The sequence below is a fragment of the Bufo gargarizans genome, chromosome 4 (assembly GCF_014858855.1).
Source record: "Bufo gargarizans isolate SCDJY-AF-19 chromosome 4, ASM1485885v1, whole genome shotgun sequence".
NCBI lineage: Eukaryota > Metazoa > Chordata > Amphibia > Anura > Bufonidae > Bufo > Bufo gargarizans.
Genome location: NC_058083.1, coordinates 518,893,057 through 518,913,230, shown reverse-complemented (window position 1 = coordinate 518,913,230; position 20,174 = coordinate 518,893,057). Strand labels below are relative to the sequence as shown.

Here is a 20,174-nt window from a genome sequence, read left to right as displayed (position 1 = left end):
GTCCACAGGACATTCTCCCAGAAGCTTTGTGGCTTGTCAACATGTAGTTTGGCATATTCCAGTCTTGCTTTTTTATGATTCGTTTTCAACAATGGTGTCCTCCTTGGTCGTCTCCCATGTAGTCCACTTTGGCTCAAACAACGACGGATGGTGCGATCTGACACTGATGTTCCTTGAGCATGAAGTTCACCTTGAATCTCTTTAGAAGTCTTTCTAGGCTCTTTTGTTACCATTCGGATTATCCGTCTCTTAGATTTGTCATCAATTTTCCTCCTGCGGCCACGTCCAGGGAGGTTGGCTACAGTCCCATGGATCTTAAACTTATGAATAATATGTGCAACTGTACTCACAGGAACATCTAGTTGCTTGGAGATGGTCTTATAGCCTTTACCTTTAACATGCTTGTCTATAATTTTCTTTCTGATCTCTTGAGACAGCTCTTTCCTTTGCTTCCTCTGGTCCATGTCGAGTGTGGTACACACCATATCACCAAACAACACAGTGATTACCTGGAGCCATATATATAGGCCCAATGGCTGATTACAAGGTTGTAGACACCTGTGATGCTAATTAGTGGACACACCTTGAATTAACATGTCCCTTTGGTCACATTATGTTCTGTGTTTTCTAGGGGTACCATCATTTTTGTCCATGCCTGTTTCATGAGTTTATTTTTTTACATAATTCTGTTGAAGCATGGTTGAAAAACAATGTCTGACTTTCATTGGTTAACATTTATAGAATTTTAATTTATTATTACTTTTGTCAGATTAAAGTTATTTCTGTGACCATTGTGACTTTTTCTTTCATTGACCAAAGGGTACCAACAATTTTGTCCACGTCTGTATGTAGCCGTTTGTGACCCTTTTCAGTGAATCAATAAATTCAAATAAGTACAACATTCTCTACTGATGATTTTCTATATATCTTTTTTGCCAGAGTTCCAAATCCCTACATAAATGGTAAAGTTCAGTCTGCCTGCAGTCACTAGGGGGAGCTAAGGAGCTGACTACACGCTATTAAAAGGGGTGGTCTGAGATTTGTACATTGATGGCCTATCCTTAGGGTGGGTAATCAATTTGTGATTGGTGGAGGTCCGTCTCTCGGCACCCCCTGCTGATAAGCTGTTTGAAGAGACTGCGTCGCTCTGGTGAGCATCGCGGCCTCCTCACAGTGTTACAAGCACAGCGCCGTACGTTGTATAGTGGCTGTTCTTGGCATTTACTTGAATGGGGCTGAGCTGCACCTAGGCCATGTGACCAATGAACATGATGTCACTGACCTAGAAAGAGGCCGTGGTCTCTTCAAACAGTGGATTTGTGATCTGATATTGGTGATCTGTCCTAAAGATAAGCCATCAATATCCATATCTTGGACAACCCCTCTAAACACGGAACACCATAATAACACAGTATGCAGTAAGCTCATGAGCTCCCCCTAGTGATGGCTGTATATATTGGTATGTAGTAATCTCCTGAGCTTCCTCTAGTGGTGGCTGTATATATATGTATGCAGTAATCTCCTGAGCTCCCTCTAGTGGTGGCTGTATATATCTGTATGCAGTAATCTCCTGAGCTCCCTCTAGTGGTGGCTGTATATATCTGTATGCAGTAATCTCCTGAGCTTCCTCTAGTGGTGGCTGTATATATCTGTATGCAGTAATCTCCTGAGCTCCCTCTAATGGTGGCTGTATATATCTGTATGCAGTAATCTCCTGAGCTTCCTCTAGTGGTGGCTGTATATATCTGTATGCAGTAATCTCCTGAGCTCCCTCTAGTGGTGGCTGTATATATGTGTATGCAGTAAGCTCCTGAGCCCCCTCTAGTGGTGGCTGTATTGTCATGGAACCATGAACCAGACGTACAACAAGAGATAAGTGGAAATAAGAAGGCTTTATTGAAAATCAAGCTGTAAGCAAAAGTCCAAACGGATGGCTAAACCGAAGCAGGGTCTTGCGTAGACAGAGGTCAGGAACCAGAAGGGTAGTCAGACGAAGCCTGGATCAGGAACCAGCAGGGTAGTCAGACGAAGCCAGGATCAGGAACCAACGGGGTAGTCAGACGAGGCCAGGATCAGGAACCAGAAGCAGCAGCAGTCTTAGAAGCATGTGAACACAGGAGGACCAAGCAAGGAACTGAAGCCACAGACCTCCTATATATATGAGCTAGGCATCCAGCTCCTCCCAGTGGGAAGGAGAAGCCGCAGGGTGGGAGGCTACAAGAAACCCAGAAACCAAGATGGCCGCCAGCACATGTCAAACGAAGGAGAACAGTAAGAAGGTAAGACCATGACAGTACCTCCCCCTCAAGGGCCCCTCCTCCGCGGAGTAAGGAACGGTTTCTGAGGGAAGCGTGCGTGGAAGGCTCGGAGCAAAGCAGGAGCATGGACATCTGCGGAGGGAACCCAGGAACGCTCCTCTGGACCATAACCACGCCAATGGACCAAAAACTGCAACCGACCGCGGACCAGGCGTGAGTCCAGGATATTGCTCACCTCATATTCCTCACGATTGCCCACTTGGACCGGACGGGGCCGAGGAACCGAGGAAGTGAAACGATTACACACCAATGGCTTCAACAGGGAGACATGAAACACGTTGGAGATCCGCATGCCAGGAGGAAGCGCAAGGGCATAGGCTACCGGGTTTACCCTGCGAAGCACTCGGAAGGGACCAACAAAGCGAGGCGCCAGCTTGGGAGTGGGCACTCGAAGGTTGAGGTTGCGGGTGGACAACCATACACGGTCTCCGACCTGGTAGGAAGGAGCGGGCGCTCGTCTGCGATCAGCCTGGAGTCTCTGGCGCTGCGCAGAGACCTCAAGGGACCTCTGGATCTGTACCCAAGAAGCACGTAGGACGGAAAGGTGATCCTCCACAGCCGGAATATCCTGGGGAGAGAATACCTCCGGTAACACGGCAGGTTGGAACCCATAATTGGCCATGAAGGGAGACGTCCCAGAGGAAGAGTTCACCGCCGTGTTCCTGGCAAACTCAGCCCAAGGCAGGAGGTCAACCCAATTGTCTTGGTGATCGGAGACATAGCAACGAAGGAATTGCTCCAAGGCCTGATTGGATCGTTCTGCGGCCCCATTGGACTGAGGGTGGTAGGCCGAGGAGAAAGAGAGATGAATCCCCAACTGGGAGCAAAAGGCGCGCCAGAACCTGGACACAAACTGACTCCCCCGATCCGACACAATCTCCTTGGGCAAACCGTGCAACCGGAAGACCTCCCTGGCGAAAATCGTGGCCAACTCTTGTGCAGAGGGTAACTTCTTGAGAGGAACACAGTGGCACATTTTGGAAAACCGATCCACAATCATGAGAATGACCGTATGGCCTCGGGATGCAGGGAGGTCCACAATGAAATCCATCCCCAGGTGTGACCATGGGCGCTCCCCGGTGGCTATGGGTTGCAAAAGGCCCAACGGAAGGTGCCGAGGGGACTTACTCTGGGCACAAACGGAGCATGCCGCTACATATGCGGCGATGTCGGAACGTAGAGAAGGCCACCAGAACAGACGTGAAACAGCCCAGGACAGCTGATTCTTTCCAGGATGCCCCGCGGCCTTGGAGTTATGGTAGGTTCGCAACAACCGAGTGCGCAACTCCTCAGGCACAAAACACCTGCCGTTGGGTCTCCCAGAGGGAGCACCAGATTGAGCCGCCAAAATCTGCTCACCCAGGGGAGAGGTCAGGCTGGTGCGAATGGCGGCCAGGATCTGATTCGGAGGTATGACCGAAGTCGGAATCGACTCCTCCCCGGACAGCTCGGAGTACTGCCGTGATAAGGCATCCGCTCTGATGTTCTTGGAACCGGGTAGGTAGGAGACCACGTAATTAAAACGTGACAAGAACAGAGCCCATCTGGCCTGACGTGGTGTCAATCTCTTGGCCTCAGAAAGGTAGGTCAGATTCTTGTGGTCCGTCAGGATGAGAACCGGAACCACCGAACCCTCGAGCAAGTGCCTCCATTCTTTAAGGGCCTGCACGATGGCCAATAACTCCCTGTCACCAATCTGATAGTTGCACTCCGCGGAAGACAGTTTCCGGGAGTAAAACCCACAAGGAAGCAGAGGACCCTCTGGTGTTCTACGCTGAGACAGAAGGGCGCCTACTCCCGTCTCAGACGCGTCCACCTCGAGGACAAAGGGCAACCCAGGGTTGGGATGCGACAGAATCGGAGCCGACACAAAGGCGGACTTTAGAGCCTCAAAAGCTCGGATGGCCTCGAGCGGCCAGACCTGGAAATTACTGCCCTTCCTGGTCAGATCCGTGAGAGGCTTGGCTAGCATAGAAAAGTCCCTGATGAACTTCCGATAATAATTGGCGAAGCCCAAAAAGCGCTGCAGGGCACGGAGACCACTGGGCTGGGGCCACTGTAAGACAGCCGAAACCTTCTCAGGATCCATGGAGAACCCCTCAGCGGAAATGATGTAACCTAAGAAGGTTACCTGGGATCGGTGAAATTCGCATTTCTCAAGCTTACCGAACAGCCTGTTCTCTCGTAACCGTTGCAACACTCGTCTGACATCCATAATGTGGGCCTCCATGGATTCAGAATATACCAAGATGTCATCCAAATAGACCACCACACACTGCTGCAACAGGTCACGGAAAACATCGTTGATGAATTCCTGGAAGACTGCGGGCGCATTGCACAACCCAAAGGGCATAACCAAGGATTCATAATGACCGGTCCTGGTGTTAAACGCGGTCTTCCACTCATCGCCCGCCTTGATCCTTACCAGGTTATATGCCGCCCTCAGGTCGAGTTTGGTAAAGACCGTGGCCCCTTTGAGGCGATCGAACAGCTCGGAAATCAAGGGTATCGGGTAAGCGTTCTTGATCGTGATGCGATTGAGACCCCTGTAATCGATGCAAGGCCTCAACTCACCGCCCTTCTTTTTCACAAAGAAAAATCCAGCCCCTGCCGGGGACGAGGATTTGCGAATGTGTCCGCGTGAAAGCGCCTCCCTCACGTACTCCTCCATGGCCTCATTCTCCGCTACCGACAGTGGATAGACTTTGCCACGAGGAGGAACGGCACCAGATTGTAACTCTATGGCACAATCGTATGGGCGGTGCGGAGGTAGGGCAACCGCGCGCACCTTATCGAATACATCCCGGTACTCTTCGTATTCAGGAGGCAACAGAGAGTCCGAGGAAGTACACAGCAACTTGACAGGCCCATGGATGCAACTAGCCCCACACTGCGGTGACCACGAGAGGATCTCGGCCGATCTCCAATCGAAAGTCGGATTATGCTTCTGGAGCCAGGGGTACCCCAAGACCACCGAGTAGTGTGGAGACGAAATCACCTGGAGACAGACCGACTCTCTGTGAACGGCACCAATGGCTATCCCCACTGGAAGGGTCTCATGAGTCACGTGTGGCGGCAGAAGGGGTCTGCCGTCTATCGCCTCAAGAGCCAGTGGGGAACCTCGAGGCTGCAGAGGAATGGAATTGGCGGCAGCGAACACACTATCAATGAACAAACCACCAGCACCAGAGTCCACCAACGCCTGGGTCGTCACCGAGCCCCCGACCCAGGAGAGGACAACAGTGATCAGTGGTTTGTCAACACGGGAAACCGGGGACGAGGAGACTCCACCCAAGATCTGCCCCCGACAGGATCTCAGGTGCGAGCGTTTCCCGGACGGTTCGGACATGCCAACCGAAAATGCCCACCGAGACCACAGTACATGCATCGGCCCTCGCGTCTCCGGAGTACCCTCTCCCCCTCGGACAGGCGAGCAAACCCCAGCTGCATGGGTTCACCCCCAGACAAGTCATCCCCAGGAGGCGTGGGAGGAGAGGGAGGCACGGGTGGGACAGCAAACGTAGGCGCCAATCTGTTAGAAGACCTCCGCAGGCTCTCCTTAAAGGAAGGTCTCTCCCTGAGTCTGGTGTCAATCAAAATCAGGAAAGAAATAAGAGACTCGAGCTCCACTGGTAGGTCCTTAGCTGCAACCTCATCCTTCAAGGCATCCGAGAGACCATGAGAGAAAGCAGCGACCAGAGCCTCATTATTCCAGCCCACCTCTGCTGCCAGGGTACGAAACTCAATGGCGTATTCAGCTACGGATCGTGAACCCTGTCTGATGGACATAAGGAGCTTCGCAGCAGAGGCAGCACGAGCCGGCACATCGAATACCTTCCGAAGAGAAGCAACAAAACCGGAAAACTCGGCAACCACCGGATTGTTGTTCTCCCATAAAGGGCTGGCCCAGGCCAAGGCCTTGTCCGAGAGCAGCGAGATCAAGAAGCCCACCTTTGATCTCTCAGTAGGAAAGGCATGTGGCAGCAACTCGAAATAAATGCCCACCTGGTTAAGGAAACCTCGGCACTGAGTTGGCTCTCCCCCAAAGCGCTGTGGAAGGGGGGCAGAACCGGTCATACCCCGAGACACCGCAGGCGCAGCAACAGGTGTCGGGGTAGACTCTGGCGCAACAACCGGAGCGGCAGTAGGAGCGGGCCCAGGAGCGACAACCGACCCATCGGCAACGGAAGCGAAATGAGCCGTGCGTTCAAGCAGGGTTTGCAACGCCACAGCGAACCGACCCAACAGGTGATCCTGCTGATCAAGTCTGGCAACCAGCGTAGGTAGCGAGGATGGCCCTGTACCGTCAAAATTCATGGCTTGGTCCTAATGTCATGGAACCATGAACCAGACGTACAACAAGAGATAAGTGGAAATAAGAAGGCTTTATTGAAAATCAAGCTGTAAGCAAAAGTCCAAACGGATGGCTAAACCGAAGCAGGGTCTTGCGTAGACAGAGGTCAGGAACCAGAAGGGTAGTCAGACGAAGCCTGGATCAGGAACCAGCAGGGTAGTCAGACGAAGCCAGGATCAGGAACCAACGGGGTAGTCAGACGAGGCCAGGATCAGGAACCAGAAGCAGCAGCAGTCTTAGAAGCATGTGAACACAGGAGGACCAAGCAAGGAACTGAAGCCACAGACCTCCTATATATATGAGCTAGGCATCCAGCTCCTCCCAGTGGGAAGGAGAAGCCGCAGGGTGGGAGGCTACAAGAAACCCAGAAACCAAGATGGCCGCCAGCACATGTCAAACGAAGGAGAACAGTAAGAAGGTAAGACCATGACATGTATATATCTGTATGCAGTAATCTCCTGAGCTCCCCCTAGTGATGGCTGTATATATTAGTATGTAGTAAGCTCCTGAGCTCCCTCTAGTGGTGGCTGTATATATCTGTATGCAGTAATCTCCTGAGCTCCCTCTAGTGGTGGCTGTATATATCTGTATGCAGTAATCTCCTGAGCTCCTCCTTGTGGTGGCTGTATATATATGTATGCAGTAATCTCCTGAGCTCCCTCTAGTGGTGGCTGTATATATCTATGCAGTAATCTCCTGAGCTCCCCCTAGTGATGGCTGTATATATTAGTATGTAGTAATCTCCTGAGCTCCCTCTAGTGGTGGCTGTATATATCTGTATGCAGTAATCTCCTGAGCTCCTCCTTGTGGTGGCTGTATATATATGTATACAGTAATCTCCTGAGCTCCCTCTAGTGGTGGCTGTATATATCTGTATGCAGTAATCTCCTGAGCTCCCTCTAGTGGTCGCTATATATACAGTACAGACCAAAAGTTTGGACACACCTTCTCATTCAAAGAGTTTTCTTTATTTTCATGACTATGAAAATTGTAGATTCAAACTGAAGGCATCAAAACTATGAATTAACACATGTGGAATTATATACATAACAAAAAAGTGTGAAACAACAGAAAATATGTCATATTCTAGGTTCTTCAAAGTAGCCACCTTTTGCTTTGATTACTGCTTTGCACACTCTTGGCATTCTCTTGATGAGCTTCAAGAGGTAGTCACCGGAAATGGTCTTCCAACAGTCTTGAAGGAGTTCCCAGAGATGCTTAGCACTTGTTGGCCCTTTTGCCTTCACGCTGCGGTCCAGCTCACCCCAAACCATCTTGATTGGGTTCAGGTCCGGTGACTGTGGAGGCCAGGTCATCTGGCGCAGCACCCCATCACTCTCCTTCATGGTCAAATAGCCCTTACACAGCCTGGAGGTGTGTTTGGGGTCATTGTCCTGTTGAAAAATAAATGATGGTCCAACTAAACGCAAACCGGATGGAATAGCATGCCGCTGCAAGATGCTGTGGTAGCCATGCTGGTTCAGTATGCCTTCAATTTTGAATAAATCCCCAACAGTGTCACCAGCAAAGCACCCCCACACCATCACACCTCCTCCTCCATGCTTCACGGTGGGAACCAGGCATGTAGAGTCCATCCGTTCACCTTTTCTGCGTCGCACAAAGACACGGTGGTTGGAACCAAAGATCTCAAATTTGGACTCATCAGACCAAAGCACAGATTTCCACTGGTCTAATGTCCATTCCTTGTGTCCTTTAGCCCAAACAAGTCTCTTCTGCTTGTTGCCTGTCATTAGCAGTGGTTTCCTAGCAGATATTCTACCATGAAGACCTGATTCACACAGTCTCCTCTTAACAGTTGTTCTAGAGATGTGTCTGCTGCTAGAACTCTGTGTGGCATTGACCTGGTCTCTAATCTGAGCTGCTGTTAACCTGCGATTTCTGAGGCTGGTGACTCGGATGAACTTATCCTCCGCAGCAGAGGTGACTCTTGGTCTTCCCTTCCTGGGGCGGTCCGCATGTGAGCCAGTTTCTTTGTAGCGCTTGATGGTTTTTGTGACTGCACTTGGGGACACTTTCAAAGTTTTCCCAATTTTTCGGACTGACTGACCTTCATTTCTTAAAGTAATGATGGCCACTCGTTTTTCTTTACTTAGCTGCTTTTTTCTTGTCATAATACAAATTCTAACAGTCTATTCAGTAGGACTATCAGCTGTGTATCCACCTGACTTCTCCACAACGCAACTGATAGTCCCAACCCCATTTATAAGGCAAGAAATCCCACGTATTAAACCTGACAGGGCACACCTGTGAAGTGAAAACCATTTCAGGTGACTACCTCTTGAAGCTCATCAAGAGAATGCCAAGAGTGTGCAAAGCAGTAATCAAAGCAAAAGGTGGCTACTTGGAAGAACCTAGAATGTGACATATTTTCAGTTGTTTCACACTTTTTGGTTATGTATATAATTCCACATGTGTTAATTCATAGTTTTGATGCCTTCAGTGTGAATCTACAATTTTTATAGTCATGAAAATAAAGAAAACTCGTTGAATGAGAAGGTGTGTCCAAACTTTTGGTCTGTACTGTATCTGTATGCAGTAAGCTCCTAGGGGAGGCCATCTGAGCCGAGAGAAGAGTTTCCAGAACAAGCCTTCAATGCAGCCTCTAGCTCCTGAAGGGAAAATTCTTTATCAAGGAAGTTCTTATGTACTTCAGTAAGAGCCGGAAGTTTGATGGAGTTCAAATAGGCCTCCATCTCATCATCCATACTATTATTACTAGTTTTATATATTTCCGAAAAGTGTTTTTATGAAAGCTCCCTTTATTTTTTCCTGATTTACAAAAATGGTACCCTCTGATGTCCGGATGCCACGTAAGAGTCTTAGTTAGATATCAGTAGTAGAAAGATAATCCACCTTGCGCTCTCAACTGGAGGGTCTGCAAACAATCAGCCTGACTAGACTGACTCCGCTGCTCTGTGTCAAAAGGAGCTGTTGTCCTCCTTCAGATCCAAGATAAGGTAAGTGGTTATGTCACCCGAAGGTGACGTAGGACACCAGCGCTGGAACAGCAGAGCCCACCCGCTACCACCCTCTACGTCTGGGATTAGTAGATGGGTATTAGTAAAAAATTAGTTAGATATCACCTTAGCCAGGAGTTTTCCTGGTCGGCCCGATTCACAGAATTGTTTTTGCCCCCTGAAAAAGAGTCTTTGCTGAGCTTTGTCCAGGAGAAAATCAGAGTACTCCTGATTAGCTTTTTGCATATCCCTCCAATTTGTCTCTGTCCTTTCCCTGGAGAACTGTTCCGTCTCGCATAATGTCGCTGCCTTCAAGGCCTTCTCCTTCCTCCCATATACATACACATACATTTACTTACACACACATATGTATGTAGATGCAGAGTTACTTAGACATATGTATATACACACAGAGATCACGCACCCAAACATTTACATACTGGAAAAATATCACACTCCAACCCCTACCCCTGCATTTACACACTATATACCAGGGGTCAGCAACCTACGAGCTGTTGTAAAACTACAATTCCGAGCATGCTCCATTAATTTCTATGAGAGTTTTGAGAAGAGTAGAGGAAGTATGCATGCTAGGCGTTGTAGTTCCACAACAGCTGGAGCGTCGGAGGTTGACTAACCCTGCCATATACAGTGTGTTTAGAAAAACAGACCTTTTAACTTTTTTTTACATTTTATTAAGTTGTAGCCTTCTGCTAAAATAAAAAAAGTTGAAGTTTTCCCATCATTCTGCATTCAATACCCCATAATGAGAAAGTGAGAACAGAATGTTAGAAATTTTTGCTAATTTGTTGAAAAGGAAAACTAAAATCTCACATTGACATACGTATTCAGCCCCTTTACTCAGGACTTGAAGCCCCTTTGGCAGTGATTCCAGCCTCCAGTCTTCTTGAGGATGATGCCATGAGGTTTGCTCACTTAGATTTGGGGACTTTCTGCCATTCTTCTCTAAAGATGTGAAGCTCTGTCAGGTTAGATGGGGGCCCGTCGGTGGACAGCCCTATTCAGGTCTCTCCAGAGATGTTCCATTGGGTTCAAGTCAGGGCTCTGGCTGGGCCACTCAAGGACATTCACAGATGTCCCTAAGGCTCTCCTGTGTTGTCTTGGCTATGTGCTTAGGGTCCTTGGGCTGAAGGCTCACCTTCTAACAAGACAGTCTGAGGTCCAGAACACTCTGGATCAGGTTTTAATTAAGAATATCTCTGTATCTTGCTCCATTTAGGTTTCCCTCAACCCTGACCAGTCTCCTCACATGATGCTACCACCACCATGCTTTACTGTAGAGATGGTATTGGGCAGGTGATGAGCAGGGCCTGGTTTCCCCCAAACATTACGCTTTTGAGTCCAAAAAGTTCAATCTTGGTTTTATCAGACCAGAGCATCTTGTTTCTCACATTCTGGCAGTCTTTTAGGTGTTTTTTTTTGTTGCAAATTGTCATGTGTCTTTTACTAGGAGGGGTTTCTTTCTGGCCACCCTGCCATAAAGCCCAGATTAGTGGAGTTCTGCACGATGGTTGACCTTCTAGAAGTTTGTCCCTTCACACAGGATCTTTGGAGCTCAGTCAGATTGACCATTGAGTTCTTGGTCACCTGTCTTACTAAGGCCCCTTTTTCCCTTGTTAATCCTCATTCACATGTTAGTGTTTTGGTCAACGATTTCCATCAGTGATTTTGAGCCAAAACCAGTTGCGGCTCTAAACACAGAACAGGTGCAGATCTTTACCTTATACCTGATCTATGTGTAGGCTTCATGACTGGTTTTGGCTCACAATCACTGACCAAAAGACTGATCCAGATCTGTGCCTCCACACAATCCTGTCTCTGGGCTCTACAGACAGTTCTTTCCTCCTCTTGGCTTGGTATTTGCTTTGATATACAGTCGGCTGCGAGATCTTATACAGACAGGGCTGTGTTTTTCCAAGTCATGTCCAATCAACTGAATTCATTTTTTTGGTTAATCTAGCCATATGAGGGCTTGTAGTTGTAGTTTTTAATGACACTATTTTGGAGTACACATAACTTACTAGTTAACTTTTATTATTAACCTTTTTTGGGGTGGATGGAAAAAACATCAATATCATTACTTATTGCATTGTAAATTTTGTGACATTCACTTTGCGACATTAATAACAATTTCTTTATTCTCTGGTTTAGTACAATTACAGAAATAACAAATATGTATAGTTCTTTTTTAAAGAAAATGGGATTTTATTGTTGCAATTTGTTCCATTGAAAAGCATTTTTTTTTCAATTTAAAAAGGTGTATATATATATATATATATATATATATATTAAGTTGGAGATTTTTTTTAAATAAAACTTTCTTTATTTTACACTTATTAGTCCCACAGGTGACTTTGACAGGCGGTCTTCTGATCACTTCCATAATACACTGTACTGCTTATGCAATATAATATATTATATTGTCAGTACTACACTGACATTGCAACCGTGACACGACCGCGCTGTGTGGTGGTACACATAGAGTGAGCAGCGTTCTACAGTGCTACGGGACCTCTTTGTAGCAGCCATGGATTTTAACAGCATGCAGACAGTGGTTTGCTGATTAATGGTACTGCTGCTGAACAGCTTGCAGGGCGGAGACCTCTGAATGCTGGTATAAAATTCAGGAGCACCTCACTGCATTACAGAGCTATTGACCCTAGCAGCCATGCAGCAATCCTGCTCAGATATCCTACTGTGTGGATAACAGTTGTCTGCAAAGGCAACTTCTCCACTCCTTTCTGCGGCCATTCACTCCTGCAGCAACACTTAGGCCCCTTTCACACGGGCGAGATTTCTGCGTGAAGTGAACGCATTGCACCCGCACTGAATCCGGACCCATTCATTTCTATGGGGCTGTGCACATGAGCAGTGATTTTGATGCATCACTTGTGCGTTACGTGAAAATCGCAGCATGCTCTATAATGTGCGTTTTCCACGCAATGCAGGCCCCATAGAAGTGAATGGGGCTGCGTGAAAATCGCAAGCAAGTGCGGATGCGGTGCCATTTTCACGCACGGTTTTTAGGAGACAATCGGGATGGAGACCCGATCATTATTATTTTCCCTTATAACATGGTTATAAGGGAAAATAATAGCATTCTGAATACAGAATACATAGTACAATAGGGCTGGAGGGGTTAAAAAAAATAAAAAATAATTTAACTCACCTTAATCCACTTGCTCATGCAGCCGGCATCTCTTCTGTCTGTCTTCTGTGCTGTGTGCAGGAAAAGGACCTGTGGTGGCATCTTTTCGGTCATTACATGATCCATCACCATGGTAAAAAGATCATGTGATGGACCATGTGATGACCGGAGTGACGTCATCACAGGTCCTGTTCCTGCACACAGCACAGAAGACAGACAGAAGAGATGCCGGCTGCGCGAGCAAGTGGATTAAGGTGAGTTAAATTTTTTTTTTTTTTTTTAACCCCTCCAGCGCTATTTTACTATGCATTCTGTATTCAGAATGCTATTATTTTGCCCTTATAACCAAGTTATAAGGGAAAATAATACAATCTACAGAACATCGATCCCAAGCCCGAACTTCTGTGAAGAAGTTTGGGTACCAAACATGCCGATTTTTCTCACGCGTGTGCAAAACGCATTACAATGTTTTGCACTCGTGCGGAAAAATTGCGCATGTTCCCGCAACGCACCCGCACCTTTTCCCGCAACGCCCGTCTGAAAAAGGCCTTAATGTCTCTGTAAAGGCTCCCCTTCCAGACACCCTAGGCATGAGCCCTTATGTGCCTTGTGATAAATACATCCAAACTTTTCTAATTCTGTTCGACCCCTTTAAGGTTTTTAAGAAATGTCTACTTGCTCTTGGCTTCATGTCACTGTTTGGGTACAGTTATTCTTTGATGAATAAGACTAAAATCCACCACAATATCTATGCACACAGTAATGTCGCACCCTGCTTTCGATCACCGACTATATGGTTTCAGGGGGCCTAGTACATGACCCTAAGAGAAAAAGTTAGGATGTCCTGTTTTGTGGTCCTGTCTGGTAGTGTGGATCTGGCTGCAGGTCCTAATACAGTAACTTCTATATCCACACTATACAGGGGACTGCTGGCTCCTGGCGGCCATTGCATCGCTCACGTTGGACCAGAACATCTTGGCTCGAGTTGTTCCAGAGAACCAGAGTTTTCAAAAAGGCTACACCGGAATCTTCCACTTCCAGGTAACAGGATCAAATTCAGTCCTAATTAATATAGCAGCAAAAACTACTGGTCAATCACACTGTTCCCTGTAGATGATTGGATATTGCCAATCACCTTCGCCCCTCCCTGCTATGAGCTAGAGTTTGCACACTGCCTGTGACATGCATGCTGCTGGGCAGAGCACAGCCTGTTGCCTCTCTTGTGCCTTGAACCCACATCTCTCTGTCACTCCAGCCTCCCTTACAGAATGTGGAATATCTACATAACTATATCTTCCACTAGATTGAGGACATCATGTGACATCCCCACATCATGTGGTTACCCCCACCTCAATATTTATGGCATATCACTAGGATATGCCACACGTGTCAGATAGGTGTGGGTCCCACCTAGCTAAAGGGGTGGAAGGAAAAATTTCAAGTGTCATTCATTAAAAGCTAAGCTGAACCAGCTGGGCGGCAGTAGAGAGTTGTAGTATCCTACAACCAGAAATGTGACCTGCAACTAGCAGAATTTTGAATGCAGCTCTGGATGTCAATGGAGTATAAGTTGTGATAAAGCAAAGTATGAGCAACGTTACTTAATGTATATAAAGATTTATGATTTTGTTAATTTTTTTTTTCTGTGATGTCCTTCCCTATTTCCAGTTGTGGCAGTTTGGTGAGTGGATGGATGTTGTCGTGGATGATCGGCTGCCCACAAAAAATGGAAACTTGGTGTTTGTCCATTCAGCAGAGGGTGACGAGTTCTGGAGTGCGCTGCTGGAGAAGGCCTACGCCAAGTAAGTTCTGTGACAATGCCACCGCCCACAGCCAGTGCTGTACATCTTGTTGGGCCTTCAGACGTACCCTCTAGATTTACAATAAAGAATAGCTATTATCACACTGGTAAAATGTGAACACCATGTTATTCAGTTTCAAAATTCTGTACTGATTAATTTCATAATGTGTCTTTGTAAAGGTCTGAGCTTCGTTTTTTTTAAACACAACTCCGAATCCTCTACATTTTTTCAGTAGAGTTATATGATGTAATTGTGACTGCCACCACTAATGGGAGAGTAAGAGCTTTGAAGAACAGGGGAGATCAATAGCAGCTGTATATTTCCATATTCAGTTAGCTCCCCCTAGTGGTGGCCTCAGGTAGCCAGGATTTCATAATGTAACTTAATGGGTACACCTAATGAAGAATTGATGGTACTGCAGACTATGGATATGTCACATTCTGAAGACTAAATGACAGATTAGGAAAAATTGTCAAAAAAATATTGATCCTCCATTAATTCTACCCACATCTTGTGCTGGCAGGATAAGTGGATCCTATGAAGCTCTGACAGGAGGAAGCACCATTGAGGCCATGGAGGACTTCACTGGAGGAATCTCTGAGCAATATGACCTGAGGAAGGCGCCGGCCAATCTCTATCAGATTATACAGAAAGCTCTGAAGGCGGAATCACTGCTCGGGTGCTCGATTGATGTAAGAAAACTCCTGATAACAGTAGCAAGCTATAGGCTCACCTTCTACACTTCACTCTTCTCCAGCAGGAGGCGCTATCAGTATCAGATACGAATGGCAACCTAAAATTCAAGAATCTAGCGCTCTGGTGACAAAAAATAAATACTATACTCAGGTAGCAATGTTGAATTGTTGCAGAACTCTGCATGTACTGTGGTTGTTTCAGGCAGACATGTGAATGACTACAGATGTGGTCTGATTGAACAGTGGGTCTTGCCACAAGAGGATGTACAACTGATTCTGCTACTGCCCTGTAAAAAGGTTTTCAGAGGCTACTTTTGGGCAGTGAACCTCTTGGTGAGAGGTCGTTGACTGCTAGACATGCCTCGACGACGCACTCGAAGACATTTTGCCGAGTTAATAGACTTTGAGAGGGGGCACATGATTGGACTGAGAGAAGCAGGATGGTCATTTCAACGAATTGCCCACCATCCATCTAGGCCGTTCTGGCTGTTAGGAGGTGTTGGGAGCAGTGGTTACGTGAGGGAAATCTCACGTGAACATTCTCCAGATGGCGCATACAGACTACCAGTAGAGAGGATCGTTTGATCCAGCAACAAGCATCAGCAGCTCCCACAGTTTCATTGTCCATCATCCAGACACAGGCAGCCCCTTCATTACACACCCCTGTCTCTGCCTCGACTATTTCCAGGCACTTAGAAGTAAATTTGGTGTCATGGTAACCATTACGTGTCCCACCTTTGTTGCCTTCATTTGCAGCGGTGACGTGAACGATAAACCCAGACTGATACAGACTGGAACTGTATGGTCTTCAGCAATAAATCCAGGTTCTTTTTGCGATCCCGCCATGGTTGGGTTGGAGTATGGAGGCCTCGTGGTGAGCGCTTCAGTCCTGCCTTTGCTGTGGAGCAACACACTGCCCCCTCTGCTGGATTCATGATCCGGGGAGCCATCGCATATGACAGGCTAGAGGCCTGATGTCATCTTGTATCCAGGCTAGAGGCTGTATGTCATCTTGTATCCAGGCTAGAGGCCGTATCAAATCTTGTATCCAGGCTACAGGTTGTATCTTATCTTGCCTCCAGGCTCAAGGCCATATCTCATCTTGTATCCAGACTAGAGGCCATATGATCTTGTATTCAGGCTGGAGGCCATATCTCATCCTGTATCCAGGCTAGAGGCTGTATCTCATCTTGTATGCATGTTTGAGGCCGTATCTCATCTTGTATCCAGACTAGAGACAGTATCTCATCTTGTCTCCAGGCTGAAGGCTGTATCTCCTCTTGTATCCAGGCTAAAGGCCGTATCTCCTCTTGTATCCAGGCTAAAGGCTGTATCTCATCTTGAATCCAGGCTAGAGGCTGTATCTCCTCTTGCATCCAGTATAATCACTTCCATTTATCATCATTACAGTCACACAGAGAAAGCTTCATTCAACTCCAACAACTCCTTCTTGGTGCGGGATGCGTTTTGTCACCAGCTGGTGTATGGAGACAACGCTTCATGAAAAAAAAAAATTGATAACTAATTTGCATAATAAAAAATGACAAGCGTAATAGCCAATACACCTATGAGATAATTGCTACAGTCCTGATGTAGTCATTGCAATGTTGGTTCATTGGCTCCCTCCACAGGACAAACTTTAAACTGCACCCATCATATAGATCCATCAAGGCATTTGGATGGTTCATTGTCTCCCTCATGTGGTCAAAGTATAAAATGCAGCCCCAATGTCATAATTACAGGCATGAAGTCATTGGCTCCCCTCAGGGGCAAACTATGAACTGCAGTTATGAAATGAAATGGAAAAAAATAAAATTAAATCATTAACAGCCAATAAATGATTTTAATTCATAAATTATCTTCTACTAGATTACAAATGCTTATGAAACGGAAGACATCACAAGCAGGAAGCTGGTGAAAGGACATGCATATTCAGTCACCGGAGCCGAAGAGGTAAAGCAAACGTGAAACATATAGAATAAGCTAGCAGAATCTAGGGGATCATTTTATATCACGTTTATCGCTCTCTCCACTGTAGGTGCTATACCGAGGAGTAACAGTGCAGCTGATTAGAGTGAGGAATCCCTGGGGAGAAGTGGAATGGACCGGAGCCTGGAGTGATGAGTAACGACTGAATTCATATCTATTTATATCTCACATTATTTATAGGAGCTTGGTGGGAAAATTAAAACAAAACAAAAAAAGTGACCTGTGACTGCCACCTGGTGGTACATTGTAGGTACAACAGTTTGGTTAGTTTGAGAAAATTCTAACATCCCTGGTAATAGTCACGTAGATGGTACAGGTGTCGGCTGAGTGTTTGCTTCATCTCTCCACTCTGCAGAAATGTACGCGATTGGCTCTGCCAATCATCCAGATATATTTCAATACACAGGAAGGGAAATGCAGCTAACAGACTTCGTCCCTTCTTTCTAGGTGCCTCCGTTTTTGTGAAAAAATTACTTTTTATTTTATGTAAATGAGCCTCTAGGAGCAATGGGGGTGTTGCCCCTACACCTAGAGGCTCCGTTCTCCCTCCTCATGCTGATTGACAGGACCAGGCAGCGTTCACATCATAAACCTCCTACAAAAGCAAAAACAAACCCGCGGATAATGACCATATAAATCTTTATTGAACAAATATGCAAACATACATAATGAATAAAACCCAGTAGGGGGAAGCAGAGGAGTGTGGATAAAATACCCCCAAGCCAGTACATGTGTCAATGAATGATAATTGCATATAGTCCCCGCTGCATATATGATACACCGAGGAATACCCAAAGGGGATTGAACAATTACTATGCTAAACGTAAGTCTCATTTATAGATACGTACATACGCCACAGGCATATACAGATTGAACCTGTGCAAAGTCAAGAGACCAATTAGCATGAAAAAATGTATGAGGTACCACTAGTACCTGGTACTAACACATAAGCAGCGATGACAGGCATCAATAAATAACAAATGACCAACCTGGCTGGAGGAACGGCCCGACGTCCGTTTCGCTCACAAGCTTTTTCAAAGGGCACAGTGAAACTGCCACAAGACCCGCCATATATACCCAGCCTGTCTCACATAAACCAATCAGAGGGTAAAACAATCAGATCCCCCCAGACCCTACCCCTGGAAAGCGCTGCCATATATCTCATTTCAGATGCAGAGCGGCCGTCATGCGTCATGACGCATTACAAATGCGCCCGCAGCTGGATCACGTCATGACTCGGCGTCCGACCCACGCCCCCGCTCGGAAGCGACACCCGATCACCTTTCAAACCTCAGACCGGATGTGATGTCAGAGCCGGAAATAGAGATGACGCGTCCTCAGCGGTCACATGATCCAGCTGCCGGCCGCAGCATCACGACAGCAACCACATGACCAGCAGATAAAAGAACTCACATACAGTACAGACCAAAAGTTTGGACACCTTCTCATTCAAAGAGTTTTCACTATGACTATGAAAATTGTAGATTCACACTGAAGGCATCAAAACTATGAATTAACACATGTGGAATTATATACATAACAAAAAAGTGTGAAACAACTGAAAATATGTCATATTCTAGGTTCTTCAAAGTAGCCACCTTTTGCTTTGATTAGTGCAAAAAAGTGAACGAGTGCATGCAGAAAAGTTGATTAATAAAGTGCATCAATTATACAATAAAATACAACTCTATTCCATATGCAATATTGAAAGCAATTTGGTTTCTCTCCAATCGCTGACAGAATAATGATTGACTTTGGTGTTCATGATCCATCATGGCTATAGAAGACATAATACAACCAGATCCGTTCATGTATTATCGTGACGGAAGTGTTTTTGCCGATCTATGATGGATCCAGCAAAAACGCTAATGTGAAAGTAGCCTAAGACCAATTGAAAAAAAAGATTTTTAGCTCAAACTGATTAGAATGCAATATAAAAATGTCCCTAAAGGGGTTTTATGGGAGTTTACTGTTGATAACCTATCCTGGTGGGGGTGCCAGGAATGACCTCTCCTGAGGATAGACCATCAATATCAAAATATCAACAGCCCCATTAACCCACTATAATCTCATTTTTATGTCCAGGATCATACACATTGGCCCACATTTGCTAATGTGATAATGCCTAGGCCTTGTTGTAAATTGCACCAGAAATTTGGTGAAATTAGTTGCATTTTTGAAAAGTTTGAGAAAAATCCATTGCACTGACCTCACCGAGGGGCGTGGCTTAGCTGAAATGGGTGTGGTCGAACATGTGACATTTGAGGCCAACATTTTGGCACAAAAGTCTGTTGCTGTAACCACAGTAGGCAGGAATACACAGATAGTGAGCCCTAACTCGAACTCTGCCCGCTCTCCCTGCCTACTTGCAGTGCCATCCCTAGGCGGCAAGTCTGCAACAGGTCGACATTCCCTACTGTATGATGCAGATGAGCTAACTTCTTTCTCCCCCATTGAGATAAATATGAGCTTAACAAGCCATGTAATGTGTATGGCCACTAGCAATTTAGCTCACCCTAACTATAGAGGTGAATCCCAGGGCCACACATATAGCCACTATTGAGACATTTGTAACATAAACATTTACTAAATCAATTATTTCTGCTGGTCTGGAACCCCTGGTCTTGAACCCCTGAGCTTCTTCACGGCAGGCAGCAGGTTTACCACTACACTATAGAACTGCACTGTTATAAAAACAGTATTTTCTGTGCCTAAAAAACTACTAAATAGAATTCACAGACATCATTTTGAATAAATGGTGTTACCATTCAGTAACTCTTAGGCACTTTTACTTTTCTGCTTTTCTTTTATGCTAAAAGTTTTTTTTCTGCATTTTACTGCAAGGATAAAGGGGGCTCATTGTAGAGAT

General features: G+C 46.2%; 1 protein-coding gene across 1 annotated transcript in view; it reads left to right on the top strand.

The window, feature by feature from the left end:
• The window catches only part of LOC122934382 (calpain-8-like), a 66,637-nt gene that overhangs the window by 16,039 nt on the left and 30,424 nt on the right, over positions 1 to 20,174 (top strand). The window contains exons 3-7 of the mRNA XM_044289800.1: positions 13,742 to 13,860; positions 14,488 to 14,621; positions 15,145 to 15,313; positions 17,186 to 17,269; positions 17,355 to 17,440. Coding sequence (XP_044145735.1) covers positions 13,742 to 13,860; positions 14,488 to 14,621; positions 15,145 to 15,313; positions 17,186 to 17,269; positions 17,355 to 17,440 — 592 coding nt within the window. The remainder of the gene's footprint in view (positions 1 to 13,741; positions 13,861 to 14,487; positions 14,622 to 15,144; positions 15,314 to 17,185; positions 17,270 to 17,354; positions 17,441 to 20,174) is intronic.